This window comes from Ornithorhynchus anatinus, chromosome 16 (genome assembly GCF_004115215.2).
Source record: "Ornithorhynchus anatinus isolate Pmale09 chromosome 16, mOrnAna1.pri.v4, whole genome shotgun sequence".
Taxonomy (NCBI): domain Eukaryota; kingdom Metazoa; phylum Chordata; class Mammalia; order Monotremata; family Ornithorhynchidae; genus Ornithorhynchus; species Ornithorhynchus anatinus.
Window position 1 is genome coordinate 10,125,374 of NC_041743.1, and position 22,323 is coordinate 10,147,696.

At 48.5% G+C, this 22,323-nt stretch overlaps 1 protein-coding gene across 6 annotated transcripts in view; it reads left to right on the plus strand.

The window, feature by feature from the left end:
• Positions 1 to 22,323, plus strand: part of CACNA1E (calcium voltage-gated channel subunit alpha1 E) — a 271,336-nt gene that overhangs the window by 212,651 nt on the left and 36,362 nt on the right. For all 6 annotated transcript variants that reach the window (XM_029081472.2, XM_029081478.2, XM_029081475.2 and 3 more), the window contains 9 exons: positions 2,660 to 2,756; positions 5,300 to 5,460; positions 7,133 to 7,270; positions 8,458 to 8,659; positions 10,065 to 10,229; positions 11,321 to 11,431; positions 16,798 to 16,881; positions 17,481 to 17,606; positions 20,040 to 20,105. In XM_029081472.2, the coding sequence (XP_028937305.1) occupies positions 2,660 to 2,756; positions 5,300 to 5,460; positions 7,133 to 7,270; positions 8,458 to 8,659; positions 10,065 to 10,229; positions 11,321 to 11,431; positions 16,798 to 16,881; positions 17,481 to 17,606; positions 20,040 to 20,105 (1,150 nt within the window). The remainder of the gene's footprint in view (positions 1 to 2,659; positions 2,757 to 5,299; positions 5,461 to 7,132; positions 7,271 to 8,457; positions 8,660 to 10,064; positions 10,230 to 11,320; positions 11,432 to 16,797; positions 16,882 to 17,480; positions 17,607 to 20,039; positions 20,106 to 22,323) is intronic.

The following is a 22,323-nucleotide window of genomic DNA, read 5'->3' on the forward strand; positions in this document are numbered from 1 at the left end:
GTGCCATGTAAATGCCACGGAGGTTCTGAGATATTTTATTTTCCAATTCACTTCAACTTCATCACCATAATACTAGTTGACATTTATATAGCATTTTTCACCAAGTTCTAGGCCCCTGACAACATCCGCCTAATCATTCCTCCCAGCAGCACAGACACGAGTCCTTAGGTTCCAAAATCAAAGATTCGTACATGGGGGATGTAAATGATTTGATTCGAGTCAACTCAGAGAGTACAGACAATAAGTTTGTCATGGGCAGGAATTATTCTACCAACTGTGTTATATTGTACTCTCCCAAGTGCTTCCTACAGTGCTCTGCACACAGTTAGTGCTCTTCTCCCCAGACTCTGTACACTCATTCCCTTCAGGATGCTTCCATCCACAGAGGGGGTTCCCGCTTGACGGAACTCATCTGTTGAGTCCAATCTCAGATTCTAGGGAGAGCTGCTAAGGGCCTGTATTAGTTGTGTTTCCTCTTATGATGAAAGCCAAGAGCAAAGATCAGAAGATGGAAGGCCGGAAAGGGGGAGCCTAGAGGAGCCTTTCATGGGGTTATAATAATAATAATGATGGTATTTGTTAAGCACTTACTATGAGCCAAGCTCTGTTCTAAGTGCTGGGGTAGCTACAAGGTAATCAGGGTGTCCCACGTGGGGCTCACAGTCTTAATCCTCATTTTACAGATGAGGTAACTGAGGCACAGAGAAGGTAAGTGACTTGCCCAAAGTCAGATAGCTGATAAGTGGCAGAGCGGGGATTAAAACCCACAACCTCTGACTCCCAAGCCCATGCTCTTGCCATTGAGCCATGATCTGGACGAGGCTTGGTGTCTGTCAGTCAGTTCTGGTGATCTCCATGAAATCCTGATCTAATCCCACCCAGAGGCCGTGGAATTCCCGGATGCATCACTTTCCTGCCAGCAGGGACTAGGGAGTTAGAAGCAGGGGTTCTTGCAAGCTCGGAGATCAGGGGTTGGAAACGGAGCAGGCAGCCCTTGGTGGGGTCAGATCAATGGAACCGCTTAGATCAGCACCCATGGCCACCTGCTCCCTTGCTCCCATGCACAGTGCTGGGGCTGAGAGCATCCACTGGGGCCCTGCCTGTAACCTTTGAAGAGTGGTTTAAAGTTGACATTTCAGGTAAAGTCAATAGCCACTGGATTACTCTGACTGGTTTCATATATTATGAGCTGTGTGCAGTTGTTCCTTGTTTCCCCAGCCAGATGCTTTGGGAGTTATTCATTTTTAGGCTCAAAATTGTCACCAGGAGAGGGGCTGGAGCTTGAGGCCTTGGAAATGTTCCCTGAGAATCGGACCCTGTTTCCTGTTGGTGCTTTTGATTGGGATATCTGTCACCCTCTCGATTTCAGTCAGCCTCATGAAAGATCCTTAATAGCTTTGCACATTGCTCCCTGGATGAAAATTTGCAATGTTTTAAAGTCAAGAATTCGAACCCAGTGCAGGATTAGTTTGGGAATTTGTCAGGATGGCTGTAGTGGCTGGGCTTGCCCGGTTCCCAGTGGAAATAAATATAATTTTCCTGGGGGGGGGTGTTTGGGGAGGGGCAACATCAGTTATCTGCAGTGGTCAGAAGGCCAGGCTGAGAAGGTGCCAGAAAAGGGAGCCTTCTCCATCTGGAGGCCCCACGGGAGGGGCAGGAGTCTGAGTCAAGACCCTGGAAACTGGCCCAAGATTTAATTAATCAACCAGTCATATTTATTGAGCATTTACTATGGTCACAGCACTGTATTAAGAACTCAGGAAAGTACAATATAACAGAGTTGGTAGAAACATTCCCTGCCCGCAAGGAATTTACAGTCTAGAGGGCGAGACAGACATTAAAATAAAATCCAAATAAATGAAAAAGTGCTGTGGAGCTGAAGATAGGATGAATAAAGGGTACAAATCCAAGTATTAAGGCAATACAGAAGGACTTTACCTCAGTCCCCCAGATTTCTTCCAGTATATCCCCAGGGGTGTGACAAATCCCAAAATGAAAAGGAGGATGGGGCTCAGTTCCTTGCTGCGTTCTTGTAGGCTTGATCATTCAATCATCCTATAGTATTTATTGAATGCCTTCTGAGTGCCAAGCACTAATGACCTAGGAAGAGTACATCAGTAGCCAGACGCCCCTCGAGGAGCTTCCTATCTAATGAGGGAGATGAGCAGACAGACAAAATTTATTTACAAACAGTGGAGCAGGAAGAAGATTGCTTCTAACAGGAGTGATATTCTGGCTGCCTGGAATGATTTCCTCTTCATTCTTTAGTTTTATTTCACCAATTTTTCTCTGTCAGTATCCCCAGGATCTGGGAAACATTTGACTGGTCTATGGGAAGAGGGCGTTGTTTCCATTACACTCTTCTGTGTGTGAATGCAGATGGTGGGGGTGGGAAAGGGGAAGAGGTGAATGTAGAGAGACCTAGATCTGTGTAGGGTAATCTTGACCCTTTGAATCATCCTCTTATGGGTCCTTTTCCCCAAATCTGGGCCTGTCCTTCAAGTAAAGGGTTTCTCTCTCTCTTTCTCTCTCTCCACCTCCCACCGCCCCCACCCTCTGTCTCTCTCCCTGTCTTTCCCATTCACACACACATACACACATATCCACCTTGGTTTCCTCCCTCATACTGATAAACACATTTTGGATCTATCCGTTGCAGGACCAACAAAGGTCGGGACATCAAGACCATTAAGTCCCTGCGGGTGCTCCGTGTCCTGAGACCCCTGAAAACTATCAAGCGGCTCCCCAAACTCAAGGTAACTTTTCCTGCCCCTCCTCCTAACCATGTGCCTGCTGGGAACACCCCAAAGAAAACAATAATGATAATTTTGAAGGTATTTGTTATGTACTTGCTGTGTGTCAAGCCCTGTTCTAAACGCTGCTGTGAATAGAGGTTAATCAGGTCAGATACAGACCCTGTCCCACATGGGGCTCACAGTCTGAGTTGGAGGGAAGACATGTATTGAATCCCCATTTTACAAAAGTGGAATCTGAGGAACAGACAAGTTAAGTGACTTGCCTAAGACTACACAGCAGGCAGTCGACAGAGCTGGGATTAGAACCCTGGTTCTCTGACTTCCAGGTCTGTGTCTTTCCACTAGGCCATGCTACTTCTCACCTCAATGACTTAAAAATAGGAATCCTTGCTCTCTCTGATTTGAGAGGGACCTCAGCTTTTTTCTTGTCAGTGCCTTTTCACTGTCTTAGACTAGTGGGAGCAGGGAGCAGAGTGGAGAGAGAAGGTGCTCTAGAAACCTAGAAAAGTGCCTTTTGCTTCAGATTCCTAACTCCAGGGGCTAAGTGCTTCCCCGGGATCCATTGCTGCCTTCCTTGGGTTTGGATGAGGTTCATGGGCACCGCCCATCTAGGAGAGTACTCCCTTCTGGATCCTCCATCATTCAATCAACCAGTGGCATTTATTGAGTGTTTACCATGTGCAGAGCACTGTACTGAGCACCTAGGGAGTTTACTTAGAATTAGTAGATACAATCCCTGTTCTCAAGGAGCATACAATCTAATAGGAGAGACCGACACTAATATAAATTACAGGAGGGGAATCCCTGGACCCTTCTTATGATGCATTCATTCCAGGAAGGTGTTTGGGGCAATTACTGCCATTGGGTGTTGGCAAACTGTGCCCTCCTTCCCTTCAACCCCTCCCAGGATGTGTCCTCCCTGGATCCCTGAGTTGGGCCTAGGCTTTTTGGTGTCCCTCAGGGGAGCTAGGAAGGACCAGGCAGATGTTTGACAAATGCTTTGAACTCCCTCTGTTCCAACTACAGTGATATTATTTGGGGAGAAGACATAAGTGGGGTGGAAAACTGCATGCAAGCTGTGGGTTTTCTGAGCACAAGAGTCCTCATTTCCTGTTTGTGAGTGAGTGAGCGGCAGCTGTGAGGACGATGGGATATATCCGTTTCTTAGCCCACCCACAGCTCCCTGGCTCAGGCGGGAAACAAAGGAACAATAACACCCAGTGGGAATTCCAGTTGTCCAGGAGGCCCCGGGCAATTATCTGCTGGGCGCTGGGCCAAGATGCCAGCGCCAGTCACCTACTCCTGGGAACAGGAGGCTAATGAACAGCTTCCGCTTGAAAAGGGTCTTTCCGTCACTGATTCGCAAGGGACCGAGCGGGCCATGCAGGCCATGGCTAGTTCGGAGGTTGGGGTGAGTGGCAGTGTTGACCTTCGCTTTGGGGGCGTCGAGCCAAATCCTCTCCCGTGACAAGGCTGCTTCTGGGAATAGGTGGCTTTGTTGAACCCGCAAGGCTGAGAGTCTCGGGTGTTCCCCGCTGGGTAGGGCTAATGAAGCAGACAGGGCTAATGACGCAGGCAGCGTTAGAGCAGGGCACTGGCAGTGGCAGCAGGGGCGGGCCCAAGTTGGCTGCTTTTGAAACCCCCCGTGCTACCTCAAGGTTCGATGTTACAGTTCTCTAAACCTAAGGTCCTAAAAGCAAGCTTCCAGAAGGCCTAAACTGCTGTGATTTTGCTGTTCTGGCTGCATGATCTAGGGAGCAAGCAGTAGCACTGGATTCTCCAATTCCAGCTTTGGGTCCAGTGCTCCCTCTGACTCTGTGTGATTTCTTCTGTGAAAGAGGGCTGGTGTATACCCCCAGCCTGCTCTGTGGGAGCAGTGGTGGGGGGACGGCTGGCACAAACTTGAGGGCTTGGAGCCCACCGAGAAGGTCCTGGCTATATCAAAACCCATTGCCTGACTGGCCATCTGGCAAACAGGGTAACCACATTGACCAGGTGCCACGAAATTGGTTCCATGAAAAAAATATTTCTGTGAATATTAGTTATATAAAACAGGGTATGCTGGGGTAAGTCCTGCCATTTCCTGCTCCCACATCACCATATTCATAAAGCTTGTGGAGCAGTGGTCAATTTTCAGTGAAGGGTCCCAAACATATTTCATTCTGAAATGGCATTCTCAGTCCACAGTCTATGAGAGCCTAGAGACAGGTGGCTTTGTTTTAGACTTGAGGTGGGGGTTGATCTCTGACCCAGCAGTTGAACGGTCCACCTTTAGAATAGAGCAAGCTGTGCCTCTCCAACTCGACCCTGTGTCCCCAAAACTCTGTGCCCTAAGACCTTGTTTGTTCCTATGATGTGCACTTGGTGACCTTCAGGAGAGAAGGATCTCCTCAAAGGGTTCTCCCTTGGGTGGCCAGTGCAGGAGGCCTCTGGATTAATTTGAGGGACAAATGGTCAAGGCTGCATCTCACTCCACCTCCTGCCATTCCTGAGGAATGGCCTTGTCTCTTCATACCTGGGATGGTCTCTGCTTCTCTCCCCAGGCTGTCTTTGACTGTGTAGTGACCTCCCTGAAGAATGTCTTCAACATACTCATCGTCTATAAGCTCTTCATGTTCATCTTTGCTGTCATCGCTGTCCAGCTATTTAAAGGGAAGTTCTTTTATTGCACGGACAGCTCCAAGGACACGGAAAAGGAATGCATGTAAGTAGAGGTTTAAGTGTGAGCTCCAGGCTGCTTCCAGGCTGAGTTCCAAGACAGTGTCCTAAGTCTGTGCATAAAAAGGGTTAATGATGGAAGTTCTGGCTCTTCTCCTCCTTGGTTCTGGGCTACCTCCAACTTGAGTTCTGATACGTGTTTTTGTGTTCAGGTCTAATGTCCTGGGAAACCAAAGCTAGCTAAGGGGGCTATTGAATTATCGGATAATAACATCGAATGGAAGCCAGGTTCCCTTTCTTTGCATACTAGAGGTGAAATAGAAGGTGAAAGATCACAGAGAGAAAATTCCCCTGAAAAGCTTAGGTGGTTCCATTCAGTGTTCAAATCTGTAGCAAGTAGGAGAGGCCTGCTCCTGGATAGCTACTTTCATCTCAAGTAAGCACTGAATCAAATGCTATGGTCACATCCCCCCTGCCAAAGCCCTGACACCACCAGCCTTTCCAAACAATTTTAGATTGATGATGCTAGTTAGAAGATGCTCTGAATTCCTGTAGAAGAAGCATGACGTACTGTAGAAGCGGCCTGGCGTAGTGGGTAGAGCACTGGCCTGAGAGTCCGAATGTCATGGGTTCTAATCCCGGCTCTGCCACTTGTCTGCTATGTGATCTTGGTCAAGTCACTTCAATTCTCTGGGCCCCAGGTACCTTATTTGTAAAATGGGGATTGAGAATGTGAGCCCCACATGGGACAACCTGATTAATTTGGATCTACCCCAGCACTTAAAACAGTGCTTGGCACATAGTAAGTGTTTAACAAATACCATCATTATTATTATTATTATGTTTGGTTTCATAGTCTTTTATGTATCCCAGCACTTAGCCCCTATAGACATAAGTCCTGTCCCACATGGGGCTCCCAGACTAAAGGTGAGGGAGAATAGACGTTTTATCTCCACAGATGAGAAAACTGAGGGACAGAGAAAGTTAGGTGACATGACTGAGGTCACACAGTAGGCAAGTGGCAGGGTCGTGACTAGAAGCCCGGTTTCCTGACTCCTAGGCTCAGGCACTTTCCACTAGGTCAGGGTTCCAACAGGAGTATTGGTTCTCTCCTTAAATCCTCTCCCCCTAGGATATTCTCTCCTTTATCCTCTGCCTTATTTAGTTGTTTCTAAGGAAAAACAGTGGAAAAGAAAATCACACAGCTGGTGGTTAGCATAAGGACTTGTGACCACAGAAAGTTTAGCAGGTGGAAAATAACAGTAGGTGCATGAATGGATAAATTCATTTACAACATGTGCAGAAGAGCTTTTTAGAGAGAAAAGTGAGGTCAGTTAGAAGGCTCAAGGAGAGAATAAATAGATTCAGGGGCAATAGGTTATGTGGATGATGAAGGGGGGGGGGGGAACGTAAAGTTGGAGGAGGTTCAACGCTAAACACCATGGCAGATGTTAAGGAGGACAACCAACCTTGTGTTCCTCAAGTGTACTTGGGCGCTGCTGCAGGAGATGCCATCCTGGCTGGAAAGGTTGGCATGGTTTATGCACTTGTGCTGCCAAGTGAAAGGATTGTGACTCTCTCTCACCGTAACACCCTTTCCCTTAGCATCTTCCCTTTACCTTTTCATTGTCGTGGGGAGAGAGAAGCCTCTGCCCTTTCATCTCCAAGGCTGTCCCTGCCTCTTTCACGAGTTAGAGTGTTTTCTCTCTGCTTTTCAGAGGCAACTACGTAGACCACGAGAAAAATAAGATGGAGGTGAAGGGTCGGGAATGGAAGCGTCACGAATTTCATTACGACAACATCATCTGGGCCTTGCTGACCCTCTTCACCGTCTCCACGGGCGAGGGCTGGCCACAGTGAGTACCAGACTCTCTGTCTGTGTGCCCAGGGGAAGGCAAGCAGGGGGATACGTGCTGATCTTGAAAGGCCAATTCCAGATAAGTGGGGCTGTTTGCCATTGTACTAGGGAGGGTGAATGGTTGTGAGTGGGAGAGGCAGGCTGAAGAGGAGAGGCATCATGGAGACTCTTCAGGCAGAGATGGGGCAGGGGAAGGTAAGGCCAGAGAGGTATTTCAGACAGAGTGCTCCAGCCAATTAGTTACAGTAATAGTTGAAGGGAGTCAACTGACAGGCCCAGGGCAGAGGACAGAACTGTTGGGTAAATAGTCCTACTCCTGTGGAGGCAAGAGGAGTTGTGGGGTGTGAAGGGAGTCAGCTAGCCCACCCTGCTGCTGCCTGAAGGTTCCCACAACGTGACAACGTATGTCAGAAGCCACAACGTGGCCATGAGCCCCAAAGCCAGGAATAGACTGCAGGGTGGCCTTAACCCAATTGGCAGGAGGTCCCCCAGCATAGCTCCACCAAACCCCCAACAACCAGGACGCTTTCACAGAAGGTAGGGCTCTTCCATTCACTGCCCAGGCCACTGAATTGATGGTGTTGCCTGGCTACCTTGCTGTGTCAAGGAAGGGGCTGGCTTACTGCTGTCTTCTGTGTTCATGGATAATGCCCTTCATTCTCAGGCGTTAGAACAGTTTCTCTTAGAGGGGTGGATCTTCACTTGAAGGGCTAGGGTATCAAGGGGTCAAGGATTAAGGGGTCTAAGTCAGCTAACCTAGCAGAATGGGGTAAGATGGACTTACCTGGGTCAGCCTCCCCCTCTAGACTGTATACTCATTGTCAGCAGGGAATGCGTCTGTTACAGTTATATAGTACTCTCCCAAGAGCTTAATATAGTGCTCTGCACCCTGTAAGTGTTCAATAAATATGACTGACTGACTGACAGCCAGCCAGCCATGTACCAGGAGAGAAGCGGGTAGAACCTCTCCTCTCCTGAACTAAGAGCCTAGGACTCTCCCTGGATTTGGAGGCGTGATGAAACAGGGATAGAGCAGCCTGACCTTTCCCCTGAGTCCTGAGGTTTCATCAGTGATGAATGGAAGAGGGGGTACTGGTGAATAGTCCAGGGTGTGGAGCACAGCTCAAGCACTGCTGCCGGAGTCGGCCAACCCAGACATCCCTTCTCTCTGCTCCCGCCCTGTAGGGTGCTTCAGCATTCCGTGGATGTGACTGAAGAGGATCGGGGCCCAAGCCGTAGCAACCGCATGGAGATGTCCATCTTCTACGTGGTCTACTTTGTGGTCTTCCCCTTCTTCTTTGTCAACATCTTCGTGGCTCTGATCATCATCACCTTCCAAGAGCAAGGGGACAAGATGATGGAAGAGTGCAGTCTGGAGAAAAATGAGGTAACGAGGCCAGAAGTCTGGAAGACTCAGGGCAAGGAAAAGGATGGGCTTGCCAGAAGTGAAGGAAAGTGGGCAGGGGAGGCAGAGAGTCACATTGTGTCTGTGGCCCCACGGTTGAGCAGGAAATGACAGGGAATTAGAATGAGACCTCAGGAAGGACATGCAAGCAAGGGAAGCCAAAATCCCAGGAAGCACTGGCAGAGGCTGTGTCCCAGTGTCTGAAGTGAGAGACTGGAACAGGAAAGCCCTCATTGGAAGCTCCCCGGAGATTCCGATGTTAAGAAAGAGCCAGTGTAACTCTGCCCTCTTAGGGCCTAGCAAAACCAAACTCATGGTTCCTATGCCAAAGTACAGGTTACTCCTGCAGGGGGCCAAGTCTGGGCGACAGAGATGCCAGTTTCATTAAATTTGAACTCTTGCCAAGCCCCACAAGCCCAAAACAGGCAACCCAACTCAGCCCTTGTGATCCATTTTCTAACAGAGTCCAGCCAAGCTTTAGAATCAGCTGGTGGCAGCACAGAGCTCGTTTTCCTCTCCCAAAGTCTCCTCATTCCATCCCCCAGGACCAGGATTGGTCATTGGTGTTGAGACCCTATTAAGGTCTAAGCACAGGGAGGGTACAACAGAAACAAGGAGCTCCCAATCGAATTACTAGGGGCCAGCTCCAGAATTCCTATTGCCAACAGTCAGTGCTCCAACATTATACCTGCCTTTTCCTTGCTTCTTGGGGATGCTGGCAAGGTGACTTAAGAAATGCCCATTGAGAGTTTCCAAGATGTGTGCTAGGTCATTATGATTGTATAACGCAAAGCCTGGACCAGAGGAGAAGAAGCTCCTTCAATTCTTTGCTAACTGCATGTGGTAGTCTCTTTTCACCAAAAAGTGTGTCACTGCTGCAGGTGCTTGTCCTAGCCCCAGGGGACCCATTTGTGCCTCTTGCATTAGGTGTTGGCTGCTGAGAAGGAGCAGTTTCATTTACTTGAAGGGGAAGCTGACCCACAGAGTGTGCAATTTTGGGGATCTTGTGGAAAGAAAGTCCTAACTTTTTACTAATTCCGGTTCCACCACTCGTCTGCTGTGTGACCTTTGGCAAGTCACTTCACTTCTCTATGCCTCACTTCCCTCATCCGTAAAATGGGGAATAAGACTGTGATCCCTGAATGGAAGAGGGATCGGGTCCAACCAGATTATCTTGTATCTATCCCAGTGCTTAGAACAGTGCCTGGCATATAGTAAGTGCTTCACAAAAACCACAGTTATTATTATTACTTCTATAGAATAATCAAGCAACTTAAAAACTTTCCAACAATGCCCAGGTGGGACCGGGGGAGGGAGGAAAGCATGTGTGTGAGGAGCTGGGCATGGAGGGGTTTGAGTTTCTGCTGATGGCCTGACTTTCCTTCAGCGGGCCTGCATCGACTTTGCCATCAGCGCCAAACCGCTTACCCGCTACATGCCGCAGAACCGCCATACCTTCCAGTACCGCGTCTGGCACTTCGTGGTATCCCCATCCTTTGAATACACCATTATGGCCATGATTGCCCTGAACACAGTGGTCCTGATGATGAAGGTGAGAGGAACCCCTAATTCTGGGACCCAGGGGCAGCTTGGGTTGGGGATGGGTGGGGAAGAACTGGTTGGGGGAGGCAGGGGGTTGGTGGGTGAATAAAGATGCTATTGTTTCTGGTAGGATTTCCAAAACAGTGAGCCCTTAAGTCCTGTTAATTACCAAAGGCCTTGACAAACAAGAGGCTGCTGGAGTTTCAATTTCCACCTAGGCATATGAGATTTTTAGTATTCAAGTGAGACTTTAGAGTGCTTTCTCTATCCATCCCAGAAACATTAAAGGCAAGTGAGTCACCTCAGAGTGTTTCAGGGACTGGACTGATTGCAGTCCCTGGATGATGGACTATGGATGTTTAGTCCTCTCAACACCTGCACCTTCGCAGCATCTCACCAAGGCAGTGATGGCGGGGGGAAACAATGGACAGCCTTGTCTCTGTGGGGCTGGCTGAGTCTCTGAGAGGAATTTTCTGGCTGCAGATCTGCGTGAGGCAACTCTAACTTGAGTTGCCTAACGTTGGTAGACATGCCACGATCCGACACAGCTTGGACATAACTAAAGTTCTCAGACCAGCTATCTCTGGACCCACCTCAGAGCCTGCCCCCAAGTCTCTCATGTCAGCATATCGAGCCCTAATAGAGGATGACAGTAGAGCTTTTCCAACCCTGGCCTCGTGCCTACTCTTTTCCTCTCGTAACTAACCTTAGTGCAGTTCCCAGAGCCCAGGAAGGCTTGGCAGAGGGGCAAGAAGGGCAAAGGAAGCACCAGTTACTCTTTGCTAGCAGCTGCCAATCAAGTAGATTACCAAACCCATCATGAGCCTTGCACAAAGATGCAGTCTCTCAGCACCCCTCATTCCGACTGGTCCATCTCAGTCTATTGTTTGGAGTCCTCCCAGGCTGACTTGGACCAAGGATAGTGGTATTGTAAGTAGCCTACTAATGTTAGCTGACAGATGTGAGTGTGTAGAGATATTAAGAAAAGTTTGCTCCTGTGACCCTTCTTCAATTTGCTGCTAGGCTTTTACTCATGTGTTCGTAGCTCAGGTCCTTAGCAATGGCCTCTCACATGGACTTGACTTGCTCTCTCCCTGCCAGTATTATTCAGCCCCTTGCACGTATGAGTTGGCCCTGAAGTATCTCAACATCGCCTTCACTATGGTGTTCTCCCTGGAATGTGTCCTAAAGATCATCGCCTTTGGATTCTTGGTACGTAAGCGCGTCGCCTTGTGGAGCAAGGTCAACTCCTCACAAAACTCTTTTGGGATCCTCCACCCTGTGGAGACACCCAGGGAGCACGGGGCCAGAGGAAAGTGGGATTGGTTTACTTAAGATTGGCCCCTTGCAATCTGTTCGTCCACTAGAATGGAGGTTCCGGTTTTAGATGCAGAAGGAAAATCAGTCTGCGTTGTCAGAAACACTGAGGGTAAATTGTGAAGGATGTTTCTCTACCCTGGACTGGTCAGTATCTCACCTCTCCTACTATCCCCAGTAGGCAAATTTACTTGAACTGCTCTTCTTTTCCCTTTTTGGGCACCCAATAATGGTTCCTGTGAGCAAGAATAAATTCAGGAAATAAGACAAAACAGTTTAGGGACTATAAATCTGCAGATCGCCATTGAAAATTCACTTTTAACTGCTTATTAATGATAATAATGTTGGTATTTGTTAAGCGCTTACTATGTGCAGACCACTGTTCTAAGCGCTGGGGTGGATACAGGGTAATCAGGTTGTCCCATTTGAGGCTCATAGTCTTAATCCCCATTTTACAGAAGAGGTAACTGAGGCACAGAGAAGTTTAGTGACTTGCTCACAGTCACACAGCTGCCAAGTGGCAGAGCTGGGTTTCGAACCCACGACTTCTGACTCCCAAACACGTGCTCTTTCCACCGAGCCATGCTGCTTCTCTTATTAGAGAAGCAGTGTGGCCTAGTGGAAAGAGTTTGGGGCTGGGAATTTGAGGTCCTGGGCTGTAATCTCAGCTCTGCCATCTGCCTGCTATGTGACCTTGGAAAATGCACTTAACCTGTTTATGCCTCAGTTTTCTCATCTGTAAAATGGGAATTCAATGTCCATTCTTCCTCCTACTTAAACTGTGAGTCCCATGTGGGACAGGAACTGTGTCTGACCTGACTAACTTGTATCTACCCAGAACTTAGTACAGTGCTTGGCACATAGTAAGTACTTAAATAGCATTGTTATTATTAGGCCTTTTTAAAATATCTAATTCTGAGATTCTTCCGAGGAGTTAACACATTGCCACACTCAGCCTCAGTGTGGTATCAACAGTGTGGATTTCAGTGTGTACAGGAGGGTAAACCCATGGCAAACGATGGCAGAATCATGGAATAATAATAATTGTGGTATCTGTTAAGCACCTTACTATGTGCTTACTATTTGTTAAGCACTGTACTGAGTGTTGGGGTTGTCGTTGTCTTCTACTGTCGAGTCGTGACCGACCCATAGTGATGCCATGGACACATCTGTCCCAGAACACCGCCCCCTCCATCTGCTATCATTCTGGTAGTGTATCCATATGGATACAAGCAAATTGGGTTGGACAGCCCCTGTCCCACGTGGGGCTCACAGTCTCAATCCCCATTTTACAGATGAGGTAACAGGCACAGAGAAGTGAAGTGACTTGCCCAAGGTCACACAGCAGACCACTGGCAGAGCTGGGACTATTGAATGTTGAATGAATAAATGACTAGAACCCAGGTCCTTCTGATTCTCAGGCCTGTGCTCTATCCACTGTGCCATGCTGCCTCTTGATGGAAGCCCACTCTCACTTGTTTAGGGTGTGAGCCACCACCACATTATAGACATTCCAGGTTCTGTGAACAGGACCCTGATTTGTTGATTGAAGGTGGATGTTCCAATTTTTTTGCCCTAGCTTGGCTCTCTGGGGTATCTACTCTTTTTTGGGAAGGGTGAGCCATGGCAGTGGGCCATACTGTTGCCTGACTGTGGGGTTGTTGTGTTTTTTTCAAATCGCTCTTTGGCTCACTTTCAGTGGAGTCAGTCAGTTGCAACTAGTTGAATCGTTGTTCTCTGGGCTACTCCTTGACGCTGACAAGGGAGAAAAGTCAATAAAGAGGGCCCGTTGTGGACAGTCCAATGTAGCCCTCAGCAGGTGGAGCTACAATTGAGTGAGCTAAACACCAGAACAAGAAAGTCTTTCAGTGCATTGTGTTAACTTTCACTGGAGCAATGGCATCTATGGCTTAAACCCCTCATTAAGGTTCTAATTAAGTTAAACAAATACACATTCCTAGTTCTCAGATTTCTCATGTCAATTGGGACCAGACTCCTTAAGGGTCCGCCTATCAAAAGCATCGCCTCTGGGCTGCTGCTGGGCTCAGCATTCCAGCAGAAACAGTGTCAATCGCTCTTGCAGCACGTATCTTCCCATCTGGGCAAATTATCTTAGGATCCAGAGCACACTGACAATTTTGGATTATTCAGATGTTTTTTTCCCCAAAAGTGTAATGATTGTACAGGCTTCTCTTCCTCTCATCTTCCCCTGCTTCCACCTGCACTTGACCACTGTTAAAACATTCATCTGAAAGTATAAAGGAGTAAGGAGACAAGAGAGACTTGGGATTAGACATTTTAATTATTAGATTTGGCAAGTATAGGCGGTTGGGCGCTACAAATGCGCTGTAGACTGAATTTGGTCCAAAACTTGGTGCCGTGTTAGAAGGCGCTAGCCATCTTGATTTTGTTTTCTGCCACTCTGTCTGTACTTGCTTGGATTAGATTGCATCGTTGGAACTCCAGGCTAATTGTCAGCTAATTCTGGAAAGAGATTCGTCATAGGTATTTATTGAGTGCTTACTGTGTGCAGAGCACTGTACTAAGCAGTTGGCAGGATACAACAGATGGCAGACATGTTCCCTGCCCTCAACAAACTTACAGTTTAGAGGGGAGCTTTCAGTCTAGAGGTAATAACCTTCGTGTCTTCTTGGGTTGTGGTTGGGAAGATCTATGGAGGGGGTTTGGTTCCAGAAGCACAATCATCAATAAGTCAAAGCTTTCTTTATGGAGTGATTCAAGGACTCTAGCTGATTCTCCCAGCCTGTTGAGTTGAAAGAGTCTCCCAATGGATTTGAATCATATTCTGACTCCAGTTCCTTAGGGCATCTTTGAGCTCAGCTGCATAGAACAGGCTGAGGGAGACCACAGCAGATCCCCAGCCCAGCTGTACTTGCTGATGGGGGAAAAGATCTAACAAGCACCCTCCAACACTGAGGCAGCCATTAGTCCTGTCACAGAGTAATCTTGGGCACTTTAGGAATACCTTCAGGGCAGCCAAACATTTCAGTAGCTACCTGAGCCCTGGTCTATTCATTGTTTCCAAATGTTCTCATAAGGATCCGATGTTTTTCCATGCCCTTTGAATCTGATTTGCAGCAAAGATTACGTTTTCTCTGGGCCACTATGATCTGAAGCCACGTTAAGGTTCTCATGAATGCTGTCCTTTAGAAGTTGATCCTGGAGCCATCTTGAAAGGATCTCGCTCGCAATGGAGAGGAGTGAGCTGGCAGGGTGATTTCCCCAGCCAGCTGTCCCTCACTTTTTTCTTGAAGATATGATAATGATGGCATCTTTGAAACTGGGCAGCCATTCCTTAGCATTCCATATGTCGAGGAGGAGCCCATGCGTCCAATCTGGGAGCTTTGCCATCCTTCCTGGCTCTCACTGTGGGGGTGATGCATTAATGTTGGAGCAAAGGTCCTCTTTTCTCATGTTGGCTTTTTCTCGGTTAAGTGTCATCTGCTCAATGATATCAGTGCCTCGAAGGCAGAAATCGTGTCTCTTATTTCTTCTGTGTGTTCCCAAGTACCTATTGCCGAGCTCTGCTCCAAGGAGGAGCTTAGTAAATGCTGCTGCTGCTGCTCCCCTACTAGTCTGTAGCTCATCGTGGGCAGGGAATGTGTCAGTTGTTATATTGTCCTCTTCCAAGCACTTAGTACAATGCTCTGCATGTAGTAAGTGTTCAGTAAATATGAATGGCTGAATGACTGCTGTTGCTGATGGAAGGTGTGCTAAAGAGATTGGTTGAGAATTGTTGCCATCTCTTTAAAATTGCCTCCTTGGCTGTGATAAGGGTAAGACTATCACTACTCTTCAGGGGTGGTCTGGCAATGTGACTTGATCCAGCATCACTCTCGGAATAATACTAATAACTGTGGAATTTCTTAAGCCCTTACTATGTTGGGAAGCACTGTACTAAGCACTGGGGTAGATACACGATAATTATGTCCCACATGGGAGAACAGGTACTGCACATGAGGGAACTGAGGCTCAGAGAAGTTAAGTGACTTGCCAAGTTCACACAACAGATAAGTGGTGGAGCTGAGATTAGAACCCAGGTCCTCTGACTCCCTGACCTGTGCTCATTCCAATAGTCCAAACTGCTGATGAACCAAGGTTCTTGGTTTGGTCCCTGTGGCTTTGTATCATTTCATTCTTAGCGAACCACCCCCTGTCATGCCTGCCTTTTAGCTTGTGTGCACTCCATAACAAAGACTTTAAGCATGCATCTCCTTTTGTCAAGGTATAAGGATCAGCAAGATGTTGGTGATATACTGATTGCTGGTATTGTTGCAGATAATTCCTGACTCTTAGAGTTGATCTCCAGAGATGATATGGGCATTCTTCAGATCTTGCTGCCAGGCAGCAGCTTAGTCAAGAAGCTTCCAATGTGTGGCGTACTAGGAACAGCAGAGGCCTGGGAGCCAGGGGACCTGGGTTCTAATCCCGGCTCTTCCAGTTGCCTGTTGTGGGACCTTGGACAAGTCATTTAACTTATCTGTGCCTCAGTTTCCTCCCCTGTAAAATGGGGAATCAATACCTGTTCTCCCTCCTTCTTAGACCAGGAGCCCCATGTGGGACAGGAAGCCCCATGTGTCCAGCCTGATTAACTTGTATTTACCCTAGAACTTTGAAGAGTTCTTGACACATCATAAGCACTCAATAAATGCAATAATAATAATAAAGCTGGGAGACCTGGACTTACCACAGGACCAATTGAGAGGATGGTTTCTATCAATAATGCTGACTCTGGCAGACAGGACAACAAAGGGCAGAATGGGATCCCCAACGCTGAGGTCTACAAGCACAGTCCATCCAACAGCCCCAAAGCCATGCTGTCCACATCGCACTTTCACTGAGAAAGTGGCAGTGGGTTATACAAACTACTCAGAACAGTAAGCAGAAAAGACGCCCCTACCAGCTGTTAAATAAGCATGGATAAAGTTGAAACCTATGCACTGATAGTAGTGATTTCAGTGCTTCTCTTTGGTGGTAACACAGTGCCCCGACTAGAGGACCCCACTCCACTCCCACCTGGGAGCTTCCCTGCACCTCCCAAAAGAACAGAGGTAGTGGATGTTTAATGGCGGGGAAGCCTGTCTAATGGGAAATTTAGGAAACAGCAGGTAGGAGTTGGGAAATTCCAAGAAAAATCTTGTGGCTAAACCTTTCTGGTTTAACAGAGAAGGTCTTTATCCACAGTAATCCTAATAATATTTCTCTCTCACTCTCTCTTCATGGCCTTGGTTCCTTGGCAGAACTATTTCCGGGACACGTGGAACATCTTTGACTTCATCACGGTGATTGGCAGCATCACAGAGATCATCCTGACTGACAGCAAGGTGAGGAGGTCAATGATACAAGGAAGCAGGCCTGTCGGGCCCAAGATTTGTGCTACAAAGACATGCTTTGGGGGCTGTGGCTAATTCTACCCCTTCCCCCCATTTCTCACCTCCTCTGGGGCAAGAAGAGTGGGGTTAAATTGGAGTAAGGGAGTGCTGAGGAGAAGAGAGTATGACCCAGAAGGCCTCTCGTTTCCAGAAGAGTTTCCTCCACCTATTGCTTCCACTTCTAATTTTTACTTTTCACCACTTTTCCATTTTTTGCTTCCATGAAGGGAGTGACCATGGCAGCTAAGAGCACTAACGACTAATTCAGATTGCTCTGTCTGTTACCCGCTTTCTTTCCCTCTCTGTCCTCTCTTGGTTCCATAGCCTTGGAGGACAGGGCATTTAATTTCCCTTTGGTCCTCAGCGGGGGACAGTGGAGGATGGGGGCGAGGGGAGATGGGACATTTGTTCTCCAGCCTACCCATCTGCCAGGAGACGTGGAGAGGAAGAGTCTGAATCTGAAGCTGTAATTAGAATGGGCCCAAGAGTGTGTCTTCCTGGAAATTGGTAAATGGTGGTCATGATTGCGTATTTCCCTCTCTGGCTGGCAGCTGGTGAACACCAGCAGCTTCAACATGAGCTTTCTGAAGCTGTTCCGAGCCGCTCGCCTCATCAAACTCCTCCGTCAGGGCTACACCATCCGCATTTTGCTGTGGACCTTCGTGCAGTCCTTCAAGGTGAGGTTTGGCGTCTGTTCTTCTCTCGTTTCGGCTTGGTGGAGGACATGCTTGACTGGTGGCGGGACCACCTGGAGGGGAGCTGGCACCCACTCTCCAACCACACCCCCGGAGGGCTCGAGGTCTCTGAGTGGGCCCGTTCCCTCTCTCTGGCCATTAATAGGAGGGTAGTGGTATGTGAGGCTGGTCAGTGGCTTTGGGGAAGGACATTTCTAGCTGGGTGCGGTGAGTATATGCGTAGTTTTGATCTGTCAGCTGAGTCCTATTAAGCACCTGCCGTCATCCCTCCAGAATCTGAACATTTAATTTCCCAGTTAAGACTTCAGACGAACTCCTCACTTAGGAGGCTTATGACTTGTGTCACCCTATTTCTGCTCTCACCGTCAAAATGGGTTTCCCAAGTGTGTATGCATGTTGCACTAGGGATGGCAGTCTCACATTCCCCAATGCAGCAGAAGGGCCAGGAGGAGGGAACAGACGGGCTTTGCCCAGTGCCCAGCATTATGTCATGCAAATGTGGGTGCCTAGGGTGTGTTATCATGTATCCTCTGTAATAGTATTAGAATCAGAAAGCTTAGTTCCCAAAATGGGTTCTGCATCTTTCTGCGGTTCAGGAAATATTTGGATCTGTTTCTCTGGCCATTTGCACCTCCTGGGGCACTCAACACTCTCTACCTTATTGTTGCCTTTGGAGATACTGTCAGTGACCCCAACAAGAGTTTTCCAGAAGAGAAACATGTTATGAAGATAAACTGGAAAGAGAGCAATCAGTATTGAGGGAGGCGGGAATCTCCTGAGATGCAGTGCAGCCTAGTGGAAAGAGCACAGGTTGCAATCCCTGCTGTGTGACCTTGGGCAAGTCTCTTCACTTCTCTCTGAGTCTCTGTTTCCTCATATTTAAAATTGGTATTCAATACCTGTTCTCCCTTCGTCTTAGACTCTGAGCCCCGTTTGGGATGAGGACTGTGTCTGACCTGATTGGCTTGTATCTACCCCAGTACTCAGTACCACTGTTATTATTATTCTGTCCCAAGTCTGGGTTCACAATGGCATCCAGTTACCACATCCCAACCCTACCTCCCTTCCTGGGCTATGCAGAGCCCTCGGGGCCAGGCGCAGATCCACCCACTGCCTGGGCCACTGTTGGAAGTCTGCTTGGAGGCACAAGGAAGCTGAGCGAGGGAGTGGAGGTGCTGTGGAAACTGACACAGTACCTTAGGTGCCAGGACCCTTGGCTTCCAATCTGGGGAGTGGCAGCTGGGGTCAAAAATATCTGGAGGAAAATCCCTCCCCTCCAGACACAATCCAGATGTGGAGGTTCAGCCCCTGGCTTCATTTTGGATGCTGTAGTAGCCCACAGATCTCCTAAGGATTTGCCACCATGTTCCAGTGAACACTGAAGTTTCCAGACTGATTGTTCCCCTCCCAAGGAGGATCAGGGTGAGAGAACTGAAGGATGCCCACACGCTCAGGTTGCCCTGCTGTTGTGTGGTCTTTGAGGATATCAAGGTAATGACCAAGGCAAAGAGGTCCTCTGACAGGCAGAGTCTTTGTGGCCTTGCCCTCTCCAACTGGCTGGTGGGAGGAAGTCGAAGACTCTCCAGAAGGGCCTGTTTAGAACAATTCTACTGTTTCCATATTGCTCGGTGCATTACTTCCCACCCCTTTTTCTTACCAAGGTACAAGACCCTCCACAGGCTTCCTATTGGCCCACAGCCAGTTGCTGAGTCTATTCCCCACACTCTGCAAAGCTCAGCCTAAGAGGATCAGCAAGGAAGGGTTGAATCGTGGAGGCAAACAGCTGCCTCATTCTAGTGGCCAATATGGATAAAAGCCAGGACAGGTCATTTATGCAGGAGCAGAGGAGAAGGCTGGGAGGCTGAAACCACAGTGTTTCCCTGGAAGAGAACTCCAGGAACCACAGATTTCAGCTGACAGCCCAAAAGCAAGACTCTGAAATTGCTGCAAGATGAAAGATCATTCCAAAGATGGACATGCAAAGGTATACAGCAGCTTCCAGCTTCCCTACCTCAATCTTCTCCTTGGGCAGCACCAGCTAAAAGGATTTGGAACACAAAGTCAAAGACACAAAGCAGCATGGCCTAGTGGATAGATCACGGGCCTAAGAGTCAGAAGGACTTGGGATCTAATCCCGGCTCTGCCACTTGTCTGCTGTGTGACCTTGGGCAAGTCACTTCACTTCTCTGTGCCTGTTACCTCATCTGCAAAATGGGGATTAAATCTTACTCCCTCTTACTTAGATTGCGAGCCCTATGTGGGACAGGAACCCGGTACTCTCTGAATGCCTTGTATCTAACCCAGTGCTTTGTACAGTGTTCAGCACACAAAAAGCACTTAACAAGTACAGTTAAAAAAAATGGGGGAGACTGCTAGCTCCTAATTTAATAGCCATCCTCTCTGCTTCCATTGCAGGCCCTCCCTTATGTCTGCCTCCTGATCGCTATGCTGTTCTTCATTTACGCCATCATTGGGATGCAGGTAAGCAGGCTGACAGAGCCTCGGGCTTTAATCTGCCTTCTTCCTGGCTTGAACTGCTCTCGATCCACTGGTAGAGAAAAGACCTTAGATCTTGGCTGGGCCTTCTCGTATTGATGGCTTACGATGTGCACTACACTGTACTAAGCATTTGGGAGGGTCCCAAAGAAGCACGAGGTTACACTTCACTCCCAAGGAGCTCACGACACAGGATATCAGCTGCTTGCCACCCTGATTCCTGGTTTATAAGTAGAAATGGGCCCAAAAGATTGGGGCAGTACTACCCACCTGGGGTGGAGATGTCTTCTTTCTCCTCCATGGTGTAGGGCCTTTGTGGGATTTGTGTCTGTGAAGCTTCATGTCCAAGAAGTATTGTGAGGTAGGGGAAAGAGCGTGGGTGTGAAAGTCAGAAGACCTGGGTCCTGATCCTATCTCTGCCAATTGCTTGCTGTGTGACTTTGGGCAAGTTGCTCAACTTCTCTGTGCATCAGTTCCCTCAACCTTAAAATAGAGATTAAATACTGTTCTCTCTACTATTTAGACCATGAGCCCTATGTGGGACAGGGACTGTGTCCAATCTAATTACCTTGTACCTAACCCAGCACTTAGAAAAGTATTTGACACATAGTAAGCCCTTAACAAATACTATAAAAAGGGGGCTTCACTCTGGGCAGCCTTATGACCCAACTTGGGGCCACTGGGTCGTTCCTCTGGGAGTTGAGCAGAATTCAAGGAAAGGGAGTGCTTTTCTCTCACCCTGTGAGAGCCCCTGGAAGCTGAGGGCAGGGGGAGGAGTTCCAGGCATAAACTGGGGAATTTGGGGCTGCTTGGGCCAAGCTTTGGGCAAGACCATGTAGGTCTTCCCCCAAATGGACTGATATTGGGCCTGAGTCCAGAGGTGTTGTGCTTCCTTAGCTTTAGAGATCCACCCTGTTGATCCTTCCAGCTTGCCCTTGGGAAGAGGTAAACTCCACCTTCTGGCCCAGTAAATTTCTCTCTAGATATTCAGGATGCTGGTTGGTGTCCAGGGTGCCAGCCAGTGTCTGGGGCAATGGTCAGTGTTTGAGGTCCAGGTTGGGGTCCTGGGCCCTGGTTAGTGTTCTGGGTGCCGGCCAGTGTTCAGAGCCCCGGTTGATGCCCAGGATGATGGTCAAATTTGGGGTCCCTGGTCAGTGTCCAGGGTGCTGGTCACTTCCTTGTTTCTTTGGTTTTTTTAAACGGTATTTGTTAAGTGCTTATTATGTGCCAGGCACTGGGATAGATACAGGGTAATCAGTTTGGACACAGTCCATGTCGACACAGTCCATGTCCCACATGAGGCTCACAGTCTTAATCCCTATTTTACAGATGAGGGAAGTGAGGCACAGAGAAGTGAAGTGACTTGCCGAAGATCACATAGCAGACAAATGGCAGAGCCTAGACTAGAACCCAAGTCCTTTTGACTCCTACGCCCACGGATAGAGCTCTATCCACTAGGCCATGCTGCTTCTCGGTTTTCCTAGCCATTTCCCATCCAGAGCTTTGAAAGCGAAGAGTCAGAATCTTCAACGGTGGCTGGGTTGGAAGGCAGTGTCTGGGTGAAGGAGGAGGGTGACCTTGCTCCAGTAATAGAGTCTCCCCTTATTAGGCTCAGCTGCTCACGGCCTGGAACCAGGCCACCTGTACCTGTGAGAGGGACTTCTCTAAGCAAAAGCCGTGCTCACCAGGGGGGACTCATGACTGGTTGCCCACGAGGAGGCCTGGCCAAGTTGCGGCCTCCCACAGCTCAGCAGTCTGGTTGCCATTGTCTGCAGCCTGGACCAGTTGGCCTGCCCCATCCCGAGGCCTGGCTGACTCCACAGCGCTCCACACAGCGTGTCTGAGAATGGCTCACTTTCCTCCCGCCAGGTCCTCCCTACTAGACTTTTTCTCCCTTCAAACTGCCCCTGGGTGGATTGATTTCCCCAGATGCAATTTGGAGTTAGGTGGAGATGACATTAAATCAGGCCATGGGCCCTGGGAAAGTCCGGCTGGATTATTTGTCTTGGGGTCTCTTACAGTCAGCAGCCTCACCTCCTCAAACTCAGACATATTTTCCCCCTTATTTTCCTTTTGCCTGCCTCCTGAATTCAATCCCTAACACTTCAAAATTCACCTGGCTCCCTTGCCAGAAACGAGAACAATTTCCCCAGCCTCCATGGACCCTTCTGCCTGAGATATGAACCACAGTTTCAGCCTCACT